This window comes from Mastomys coucha, unplaced genomic scaffold (assembly GCF_008632895.1).
Source record: "Mastomys coucha isolate ucsf_1 unplaced genomic scaffold, UCSF_Mcou_1 pScaffold18, whole genome shotgun sequence".
In the NCBI taxonomy this organism is placed as follows: Eukaryota; Metazoa; Chordata; class Mammalia; order Rodentia; family Muridae; genus Mastomys; species Mastomys coucha.
In genome coordinates, this window is record NW_022196900.1 from 29,398,714 (window position 1) to 29,411,269 (window position 12,556).

Below are 12,556 nucleotides of genomic sequence, written 5' to 3' on the forward strand. Positions count from 1 at the left end.
AGAGAGAGAAAGAGAGAAAGAGAGAAAGAGAGAGACTTTTTAGATGATTGATGAATGGGCAGTGGCATTGATATGGATGAAATATATCTTACAGATATATACATATATATAATTATATGAATTTATAGACTTTCTTCCATGAGGTTCCTAGAAATCTATATGTAGATTCATAATACTACTAAGCTGTAATGGTATTGGATGTATATAATAATCTATTTCAATGTAAGATAGAAAAATTCTAGATAGTCTAGCAAGTAGACATGACTACCACACTCCTGCCTCCATTTATCACTGACACAACATCACCACATTTTTAAATTGTCCCTCTTAAATATGTCTCACATTTTAATCATTAGCAATATCAGCAATGTGGGGAAAAAAAAAGAACAACAAAGCCTAGCAACAAAACAACAACAAAAAATCTTTGGGACTATCTGCAAGAATGAATTAGTTAAGATGCAAGAACTCTTTCATTTTAACATTTAACAATCAATTAACACTTGACTGTGCCTTAAGCTCAATGCTAATGCATGTTCTAAGAATGCACAAAGCAAGGCCCAAACTCAATTCTAGCCACCACAAAGAAAAGCAGGGAGATGAGAGAAGGGAGATGAGAAGTATGGTTGGGGGTAAGAAGAAAGGGAGGATGGGAGGTTGGGAAAAGAAGAAGACAAAAAAGCAGAAACAAAGATAGACATAAAGGTGAGACAGGAGTGGTGGGACGCACTTCTAAACACAGCACTCAGCAGGCATAGGGAAATTAGTCTTAGTGAGTTTAAAAGCAAACTGAACTACATAATGATTTCCAGGCCAGTCACGGCCACACAGTAAGCCAGCCAACCAACCAAAGAGACAAAACAACCAACAAAAGAGACAAATTAGAAAAACATGCAAACCAAACAAAGAGATAAAGGTTGGAGAGAAGTTACGGAAACACAGGACTGATGGAGAAGACAGATCAGAGCACATATACTCATATTTCCTTTGGTATACATGAATCACAGAGTTATTTTAAATAAATAAAAATAATTAAGAAAGAGTGAGTTAGCTGGTTATTGGTTGTCATTCTAGACTGAGACCCTAAAATAAGCCTGGCTTGGTTGGAACTAGTTTTCATCAGTTCATATTTTTCATGTGCAAAATAGTGATACAAGTTGCATCTACTTCCTAGGGTTGTCATGATGTTAGATCCATTACAGGAAATATGTGCATGCTACATGGCATTGAGCAAGCATTATATTACTATGACTTATAATGATTTGATAATTTCATATATCCAAAATATAGTAGTTACCTTACAGATGATAAATAAAATAAAATATTTAAAAAATGAAACCTCACAGTATATTCTGAAGCATAAAACCTGATATGTAGGACAACTGGAAAGCTTCTAGAATACTGATGACTTTCTGAGTTGAAGAAAGGGCAGGCAATTTACTTTCAGGAGGAGTGTGTCCTCTCCTCCTAAATGTTTGACTTTTGAAATATTACCCAGCTTTCTAGGACATTTCTAATGTCAGTCCCTCTTGCCAGCCTGGTATCTGGCATACCCAAGTATATCCCTAAAAATTATGTAAGGATGCCTCTAATGCCACGCTATCAAGCTAAGAGAAGGAATCATTTGCTTTCAATTTCCCCCAGGTTGAACATTCAGCTCAGGTCTAGAGTCTATGTTGGGCATTTCACTGTTTGAGTATTTTGGCAGGTGTCACAATGGCAAAAGAACAGTACACTGACCTATGCTACAGAACTACACAATTATTATTTACCATTTTTATTTACCATAAAAATGTAGCACTTCTCATTGGCAGTAGGCTTCTTACCACCTTGTTGACATGATGCTATTCTAAATAGGCTACATTAGGTCAAATGTATTATTAAATTGATTCCCACCCCTTTTTCTGTTTCCTTTAAAAAGGCAGTCTTTAGAAGTGTGTCTGGTTCATTGTAACCCTTGAAAAGTTAATTAGAATAGGACTGGAGTGTAGCTCAGTGATAAAGTATGTGCTAAGCCTATCCAAAGCCCTGAGTTTAAACCCAGTTATTATTTCTCTAAAAGAAGTTTTATTGGTTTTTTTTTTTTTGTGTGTGTGTGTATGTGTTTGTGTGTTTGTCTGATTTATTATTATTATAGAAAAAGAAGGAAGGAAATATAAAAAGAAAGAAGGGAGGAAGGAAAGGGAGAGGAGACAACAAGAAGAGGGAAGGGGACAGAGAGAGTTAAAATATGAGATATTGGGTGAATTAGTTGGTTAGTAGTGGTTAAAGTCAGAGATCTAGAAACTAGACTAGCCAGATATAAACTAGCTAATACCTAGAGAGAATTTAAAATAAGTTACAATTCTTACACTTGGGATTACATACTGCTTCTATTATCCAGAGAGGGCTGTAGGAAAAAGCAGCTTAAGATCATTTTCATATTCCAGATGAATCACTATGGCAGAGGGACATGCAAGCAGAAAGGCAGACCAGTGTGTAAGACCTCTGTAGATAACAAGGACAGTAATTCTGTCTAGTTACGCATACATTCATCAAGTAATGCATGCTCCACTTTACTTCTATATTAAATATCACTGCCTTACAAAATAAATCCCACGTTACATGCCTGCCAACAACTGCCCTGCCTGATGCAACCCTTTCTCTCTGTTGACTGCTCTGCTCTATAAAAGGAACCCACTTTACCTCACTCTACTTTTCTGTCCTGGATAACTTTTACTCATTCCTCTTCTTCTGATAAGATCTCCCCTTCGGCTCTGTCTCTCTGCTTCCTATTCCTCACCTTATCTAGTTGTTAATGCTTTCCAAGTATGCCCACAATTCCCTTTAATCCTGCAACACTGCTTATCCTACTCTTTGTTCCTCAGTGATTCCTGAGCTAACAGCATATCCCTTGCTGTAGAGTAGAAGTACTGTGAGGTCAGGGCACTCGTAAAGTTATTCCTACCTGGCACATGTGAGCATAAATTGTGTACTTAGTAAACAATGATAAGATTATACAGGCAGAAATAAATATAGAAGCATACCAAGATTACAGTACTTCTTTATTGACCTATCTACCCGAGCAACTAGATTGAAATATCCCAGATAAAGGTTATCCAAGTACATCATGAGGTGCCATATACCTTCACTGAATTCTGAACAGGCTGTAAGTTTGCATTTTCTCATTAAATTTCCCCATTCTCTATTGACAATAGGAAATGTTACTATTCTCTTTGAGCCTGAAAAGTTCTAGCTTAGACATGACTTTACGTTCAAATGCACTTTGAGAGTCAGGGACAGTGGGTGGTGGAGAGAGTAAATGTGAATCACCCAATTCATCTTTCTAATGTTCTCAATGCTTCTCCTAGGGTCCAACAAAGAGCAGATGTTCACTTATCATTTGACAGGTAAATGGATGGGCAGAGGATGAATGTGTGGACAGATGATTGGATAAATGAATGCATCAATAGATGGGAAGAGAAGTCTATAGTAAGTGAATGCTAGGAGTTAAGGCAATGAGGCAGTGGAAATAAATATTCTACATGTCAGCTTCGGCTCTCATAGAGGCCTATGGAACAGAAGGTGAAACAAGCCGGTTCCCTCTGGACTGAGAGCTGGCAGAAGCAAGCCTTAGATCAAGAGGGGTTAATGGGCTTCTTGCTGCATTATTAAGACTTAATTTTGTGTATATTAAGAGAATGTGCTGTTTGGAGCTGCATTCCCACTTGGGCATTTCTGCAAATTGCCTCTTCACCCCATACAGGCCTTTCCTCAGTCTTCTAGTTCCTTCAGCATCTTGTCTTACTCCCTGAAGCACTTTTCCTCAGAGGAACAAAGCAAGACTCTAACTCCAGCACAGAGAAGATGGAGAGAGCTGCAAGCTGGCTAATTTACTTTTTAAGTCAGTGGAAAATACTGCTCTGTGGGAGGTAGTGAGGTAACGAAACGTGGGGATGCTGTAATATTCCTCATCCTTTTTTAGAAACATTATGATTTTATTATCAGCCATCATCTCAGCCAAAATAATGTTGTCTGTTATGCAGTGTAGGGAATACCAAGTTCCTTCACAAGAACATGTAAAAGAACATATACATATAATAAGGTATGAATGTAGTACATACATTTCTATACATGTAAAAGCTCTCATTTAAGCTTATGGGCATATATGCATGTATGTGAGACTGTGCGTATATGCATACACAGGGATAGTCATTCGTAGCCAAGATTGGGAGGAATGTATGTATGCCTTTTAAACAGGTAGGCACATACTCCAAGCATGAATGCCAGCGTAATCAGCCATATCTCACAGATATCTAGTCTACAGAATATTTTCTTTAAGCACAAAACTACTACATGTAATTCCAGACCCAGAATTCCTCCCTAAGCTACTTTTCATCAGATCATTCTTATCAAAAGTATCAAAAGGTTTTGTGAATTTAACAGTTTTCATAAAAATTTAAAGAGCCAGTAGAAACTCTGCGTTGCTGGCCCCTTCCCTAGCTTGATTGTGTTCTTCTCACTCCCTGTCCTTTCTCTTTCATTTCCCTAAAGAGCTGAGCAAATGCACTTCTTATCCTGAACATGACAGTTCAAGGCTCATCTTCCGTTATTTAATTATGCCCTTAGGAACTTACTTGACACCTCAAAAGTTTTATCAAAGCATTTCTTCTCTGTGAATACACTCTTCCTAGGGAGAAAAAAAAAACCTATAATAAATAATATTTTCTACACTTATTCCTGTAGAGATTGGGAAAGTGATATCCTGGCAGGAACAGGAGTTTCTGAATACCTCCCACTCTTCTATTGAGTGACAGGACATGGCTTCAGTCATGGATTCCCTGAGTTTAGATCATTAGGTCCATTAAATAATAACAGCGATGATAATGACAACAATAGCAAGATTTGTTAGTGACAGTGTGCTCAGCATTTTCTCCCCTTTAGCCACATGTCAGTGTTTGCTAAGGGCTTTTTTTTTTTTAATCATTAAAAGTAATAACTTTATTCAACTTAATAGTACATTGCAATATGTTTTTGTCTTTGAGGGATTTGTTTTGTTTAATTTCTCTTTTGTTTTGTTTTAATATCCTCTCACTTTATAATTGAGGCCACCTTCACACCTGTTGTGAAGCTCAGATATACACTGAACTCAAAATGATCCCCCTGCTTCCGCCTCTTAAGTGCTTAGATGACTGACAGGCACGCACCACAATGCCCAGCCTGTTTAATTTGTATGTTACCACCTCTAGACAAAGTGAAGAGGTGACGTAAAAGTATTTCGGACGTGAAACTAATGACCCTTGTCAATATTTAAGACTGTTACATTGGATAAACTATTACATTTGATCCACAGTTCTTCATAAATCAAAAAACCTGGTTCATACATCTATTTTTCTTTTTTAGAAAAAAATCCTCACAATATGTATTCAAAGAAAGATATTATTATGACTATGTACAAAAGAGGAAACCAAGGCACAAAAAAACCAAAGTATGTGCAGACATAACTTGTAAGATGATGAAAAGTGTCAGGCAGAACTAGAAAGCAAATGGGCTCTTTCTATATCCTATTCTTTTCCTTAGAATCCTTTAACCCCTTTCTTCCTGGTTCAGTAGGAAGTTCTTAAGGAATATTTTTTCAATCATGAATGAATGAGTGAGTGAATAAGTGAAGTGATGATATGTTAGGACCTCACACGGTTTCTAACATATAGCATTTGATCCATGGTAACTCTCTTACTCTTAGCTGTTCTGCGCCTCCTCAGTGAGGCCTGAGCGAACACTCAGAAACTGCTGTCCAACATTGGATTTCAATTCAGTGCTTTGCATATTTTAAAGTATTGTGTTGTAAAAACAGGAGAGGAACAAGGCTCTGTGAATAATTTAGCACCTTGCAAAGAAGAAATTAAAAATATATTTCATGGAGAAAGAAAAGTCTTTTGTTAGTTAGAATTTCCAGGGACTGAGACCAAAACACAGCTTTTAATGTAAGAATTGTGCATCAACTATGTTTTCCCTGTGAAAAAAAAGAGCTTAAAGTAAACAGTATAAGTGAATGCAATGTTCTGTAGAAATCACTTCATTTTCTTCATTTTCTTTTTACAAATACATATGATTTTTCTAATAATGCCACATTGAAAGTCCTTCTTAATTTAATATCAGCTTAATAAGAGGTAAAAATAAATGCTGATCAGTTGGTTATGGGGGAGGATAGATACTTTTATGAGTCACCAAGTGGTTAAAGATACATCTGATGTGCAATTTTCTAAATAATGAAGGTTTCGTGACCAGGAAATCTTGAATTTTGAACTTAGCTGTGTCACTTATTAGCTACATCTCCTCTGGGGTCTGGTTTCATTATTTATAAAGTAAAAGTAAGGATTAGGATTTAACTTGCAGTTCTGAGAAATACAGCCAACATAAAATGGCCACACTGTAGCAATCCTCATTAATTAGTGACTGAATGATTCTAGCTGTGAATGAATTTATCCAGCCAACGTTCCTACCCCAAGTCATCAAATTACTGATTTTTCAAACATTAAAATGTGTGTAAAGGATCTGGGGGCATGTTTCAGTAAATAACCTTCTTGCTGTGCAGCATGAGGACCTGAGTTTGGACTCCTAGAACATATGTAAATAAGTGGACATGAGAGCATTATGGCTATAACCTGAGGAGTACTGGGGAGCTTGAGACAGGAGAGTTCCTGTGGGTTTGCTAGCCAACCACTCCAATTCAGCAAGCTTCAAGTTCAGCAATAGAATCTTTCAATAAATAATGCAGAAAGCAACTTGAGCTTATGTCGACATTTAGACTTCCTACATTCATATGTACTTGCATGTATGTGCATTTGCACATATGCTCACACACATGAACATGTCCATGCTCACAAATAGTCTATATTCAGCCTGAAAATCACTGCCAGCTGCCTTAATCATGACACTCCCTGTTGAATTAAAGTGTCACAGCTTACATGAGGTAAGTACATAATGTTCCAAAGGAGAAGAACAATGTTGTAATAACACTTCAATATGTCCAACAGATGGATTTATTTTCCCTAGATTGTACAATAACCAAGTGCATCTCATCAGCTCTTTACAGGTGTTGAATTACTAAAGATTTTCAGAAAGATTAGTGAACTTAGTTACCGAAGGGGAAAAAAAAGAAAAACAAACAAACAACAACAACAAAAAAGAAACATTAGTGCTTAAGCCATGTCAAATGATGCATTCAAGCAGGACACCTTAACTTAAGTGCCCCAGTTTACACCAGTTCCCGTTGTTCCTCTGGTCTTTTCATTGGTTTCAGTATACTCCCTTTACTCATTCTTTCATAGATGGATTGCCCTAGAAGGGAATATTTGTAAGGCTGAGTAGAGCAAAGCAATTGGCCTACTTTCCTGTTAACCTCTTCTAAGCCCCTATAATATGCATATCGTAGTCCACTTTCATAAAACTAACCTCAAATACCACCCCTTAATACTGACTTAAACAAAAGAATTTTCCTAAATTCACACATTTTTTTCTCAAAATTAGATCCCATTCTAAAAGAATGATGGCAATGGTAACATGAAGCACCCTTTAAAAATATTTCAAAAAGATATCTCTTTCCAAAAATTCATATTTCTGAGTTAATATTCCAAAATTAGATTTTATGTAGATGTGGATCATTTCTTCTAACATGATCTCAGCAGCCAAGACAGTTGGCATCTATGGAAATTCATGCTTTTGAGAGATATATAACAGAAATGAGACTAATATGTCTTGGCTCTCAGAGCAACCCGTTATCCTGTGATCCTGGAAACAAAAACGATGGAATCATGGCCCAGAAGCTGCTGACCTACCTCCCAAAGTCGCAGAGATGAGCAGGTGGGTGCCGTACTTTTTGATGATGGTATCAATGAACTGCTGAGTGGTGGGTCTCCTGCCAAGCAGACGGATGCTCCTTTGAAACTCCGGCATGAGGGGCACTGGATGACGGACCAGGTCTCTCCTTTCTATGGCTGTGTTCCTCACCTTCCAACGGGCAAACTCCCTGCACAAGAAAGATGAGCAACATTCCTCAGGTTAAATCTGTAGCTGCCAGCTAAAGATCACCCATCCACCACATTTACTCACCTCTTCTAGAGGAGAGACTGCCTGTACTTAATTTTAATTTTTTTTTTCAGAATAAATCTTGATATGTATTCAGACTAGGCTGGAATTCACCTTGTAACCCTGGTTGGTTTTGAGCTCAGTATGCTCCTGGCTCTACCTCTCAAGGAGAATTGTGTCCTCAGTTCTATAGCTTCTTCTTATATTTGATTTAGAATTTTCAACTCTATATAATCCACAAGTATTTACTGAGAATTACTGTGGTCCTTGGGATACTTAATCAGAGCCATAGCCAGACTCTTGAGTTTCTAGCTAAGCATCAAGAATAAGAGTCAGGGGTCATTTTTTTTACTAAGTTTTTAATGGAAAGACTGAGTTAAATGAAAGGATAATCAAGAGATACAAATGATAAATGATGATCACAATGATGATTTCCATGCATTATAGTTTACAAAAGTAAAAACCCCATTCTTTTCTAATTATTACACCAGCTCTGTAAGACTGGATTACTATTCATTTCTGATTCCTTTTGTAGAAACAAGATCTCCAATCTACTTGCTTGCCCCTCACTCTGACTAGACTGTGAATATATTACACAGATAGAAACTTCTCTGTTGCCAAGCAGTGGTGACATATGCCTTTTATCCCAGCACTTGGGAGGCAGAGTTCGAGGCCTGCCTGGTCTACAGAGTGAGTTCCAGGACAGCCAGGGCTATATGGAAAACAAACAAACAAACAAACAAACAAAAAACCAAAAACCAAACTTCTTAGTTAATTCCAGATTTACACTCTAATAAGCTCAGTGGTGTTCTTCATAGAAGGAATGAAGGAGCAAATGGGTGAAGGTATGTATGGGAAGTAGGAAGAGAAATAGCAAGGGAAGCTAGTAGAGAAACATAAAAAGGACAGGACCTGGACACAAAGCTACCTGAGACTTATGGCTTTTCACAAAGTAAATGTTTGTCCCTACCATGCTTTGATGGAAGTTCACATAATTCATACTTTTTGGAAGGAACAAGGTAATTCTCTGAAAACCACGTGCAAAACAATATAAATAGCCTTCACTTAATGTAAAGATGATTGGAACAAAGAAGCATTGAATTCGGGGCTGCTCACATTGGTGAATCTACTACAAATTCTGTGCTACAACATTGGACAAAACATATCCTCTGTACACCTCTGTACATCTACAAAAGCCAATGAACAGTATTTATTTTTGACTGTTGGTCGGTATGAGGATTCTATGAACGCTAGTGTGACAAAGACTGGACATTAATCTAATGTTTACCATCGTTTTTAACCTTATCTCCTTAAAACTTCATATACATGCATATGTAAGCACTACAGATGCATTTGTAGTGAACAGGAGAGAAGCAAACTAAGACAAGAGCAGAGCCTTAGTAGCATTTGGCTCAGGTTGCCTTTGCTCTAATGGCACTCTTCATTGCTACCAATAATGCAGTTTCCCTGCAGTGACCATTTCACCGACCTACCTTGTTTACATACTCTGGATCCCTTGAGATAAATACAGTAGTCAGAGGGGAGGGTAAAGTCAGCCCCGATAAAAGATGAGAACCAACATGCATTAAAAGTTCTCTTTCCCTTCATCCCCTTTTAGAGAATGGAAGAGATAAATTAGATAGATGAATACAGGACCACAGGGTAAAAGAAAAGAGAAAATTATTAAAATCATGCTGGAATACACTCAAGTCATGTACTGGTGTTATCTGACCTTTGGCCCACAGAAACTTGAGTTGAGAAAAAAAGGTTCAGCATCAGAATTCATCTGTGAATCCTAGTAGCTATGACCCACATCAGGATAAGGAAGCATTTTCTATGAATCTAAAAACAGTTCAAATTTCAAGGCATTATAAGATATTATAAATGTATATGTAAGTCAATCAATTACAATCAATAAGACTCTAAAGTGCACCTGTAATCAAAACATAGTGCCTGTCCTGAGGAAGTTAAAGTCCATCCAGGAATGCAGAGCATTTCCAAATTGTTGTAAATTAAGTTACACAGGATATACAAGGGAGGATATGAAGTTTCATGGCTTTGAGGAGCAGTTCGGAGACAAAGTCATGTGAATATTCTAGTTTTGAAGTTTGAATGTGGTGTTGACTACAGTTCAAAACATTATCCATGTGCATAAGAGGACAGCAACAGAGTCAGGTGATTATTAAAGTTAGAATTTAATATCATTTCTTTCCAACTTCAATTTGCACAGAATTCTTGGACCCTCTCCTTTTCTACTCTCCCTATCAATAGACTCTTCCAGGGATACTTTCCTTTGTTTTATTAAAACTGTGACCAGAAAAGCAGAGCACAGTTTGTAAACTTTAATCAGCAACCAGACACTCTTCTGTCCATACACCAGAAGACCAAGAGTGCTGTCTATGGTGCTGAGCAGGCATCCCCAGCATAAAGGGAGTTGCTGTTTTCTTTCCCTCTTTCCTTCCTGCCTACATTTATATTTTATTGGTTATAACTATATATATATATATATATATATATATATGTATGTGTGTGTGTGTGTGTGTGTGTATATATGTTCACATATATATACACATACACACAAATATGTACACGCACACACACACACATGCACAAACACACACACACACACACACACAAGACATTAAAATACCCATCCCACAGAAGTCATGTAATGATATTGGAGATATCTGCTTTTGCTTCTTGTGTTTTATATATGCTCTCACCCTCTTGTCCTTCCATTTAATCCATCCATTCTCAATATCTTTCATTTTTGCAAAAATAAGTAATGCTTTCTGAAATCCCCTCTTCCATCTTGTCCCTAGATCCCTAATGAGACTGTAGCCTTCCCAAAGCAGGCCTGGGAAACACTTGCCTCCTAGTCAATACACTCAGTTACTATCAGAACTCCATGTGTGCATGTGTGTGTATCAAACTGTTATTGATGGTTGGTAATTTCAGCCTACAAGGTTCATTCTTTATGAGTGAATGTGCCATATATACAGAGGCTTGCCTGTGTTCTTGTGAGTATGGAGGGTAGAGGGCACCATAGGTGTACTTTTCAGTTATTCTTCACCTTATTTTTGATTCAGTGCCTCTCACTTAATTTGTAGATGATTGATATAGGCAAAATAGTTCTATGCATGGAGGACAATTTGAGGGAATGAGTTCTTTTCTTATCCTAAGTGAATCCTGAGTATTGGACTCTCATCAAGGTTGCCAAAAATTGCCTTGGGTACTTTTAGGTGAGATACCAATTATGATCCCATAGGCTAATGAGGAAACTAAAAGTGTTCAGAGACTTGTTTATGCAACTCTGTAACAATTATAAAGATGCAGCAGCCAGGAATGTAGCAATAATGGGATTTTAGAATTTTATAACTTTTAACTCCAGTCATTAGATTCTATGTCACCAAGATCTGATCATATACATGCAGCTGATAAAGTGAGTTATGCATCCACAGTTTTAGTGTCTGCTACTGTTCCAGCCCTTAAGATTAAGAAGTAAATAATATTGATTTTTATGAAGACTTACTTTAACACAGCTTATATTCTTGTAAGGACAAATACATATCAAAGAAACCAACATGAAGAAGATAGAAATGCTCCGACAAACAAGCAAAGGGGTGTTTTGTAGTTCTATATTGTGGCATAGCTATTTGAAAGAAATAAAAGAAAACCCATGGAGCCATCTGGTGGTGGAAGAGTGATCTCTAATGAAAGAACAGTGGGTGCAAAGATCCTGAGGTAATAATAGGTCTGCCTTGTGGAGAGGAACATCAAGGATGGAGCAGGGATGAGAATCGGTAAGACAAAAGATGACAAAAAAGCCAATGATATCAACATTTGAGATTGTAAGATTACAGATCTGGAGAGACTCTGATTGCTTTGGCAAAAAAAAAAAAAAATTAAAATTAAACTGGACTCTACACAGGCAAGGCAAATACCCTATCACTGAGCTATGTTGCAGTCCTCATTATAAATTTTAAGACATAAATATCTAAGAAAGTATTTTGAGCCAATCAAATCTGACTATGACTGGAAGAAAGAAGTTTGGGAACTGTTTTCTGGAGAGGAGCAGGTTTTAAATTCATTGAGCATCTTAGCTGCTCAATTCCATTCTTGTGCTCAGGAACAGACATAAGCAATATGTAAACAAGTAAGTATGGCTTATTATAATAAAATAATATTTACAAAAAGTAAGTGGCATGCCAGATTATGCCATAGAGAGTGTATACCCTTCTTTTGAATGCTTCATTTTGATTCCATTCATAGAAGACATCAAATCCAATTTGCCTAATTCGTGGATTGGAAAATGGACTGTCAAGTACCTTAAGTTATAAAACCAAGAAGAGAGGAAGAAAAAGATTAGAATGACACAATCAAAGCCTAGAGCTCATGACTCCAGGTGCTGGTGACTTCCCATGTACCATGCCACCTGAGAACAAATAAGATAAAATGAAATAAAGCAAGGAAGAAATGTTGCCTATATGCT

General features: G+C 37.2%; 1 protein-coding gene across 1 annotated transcript in view; it reads right to left on the reverse strand.

The window, feature by feature from the left end:
• The window catches only part of Brinp1 (BMP/retinoic acid inducible neural specific 1), a 185,357-nt gene that overhangs the window by 66,483 nt on the left and 106,318 nt on the right, over positions 1-12,556 (reverse strand). The window contains exon 3 of the mRNA XM_031377667.1: positions 7,815-8,005. Within this exon, the coding sequence (XP_031233527.1) occupies positions 7,815-8,005 (191 nt within the window). The remainder of the gene's footprint in view (positions 1-7,814; positions 8,006-12,556) is intronic.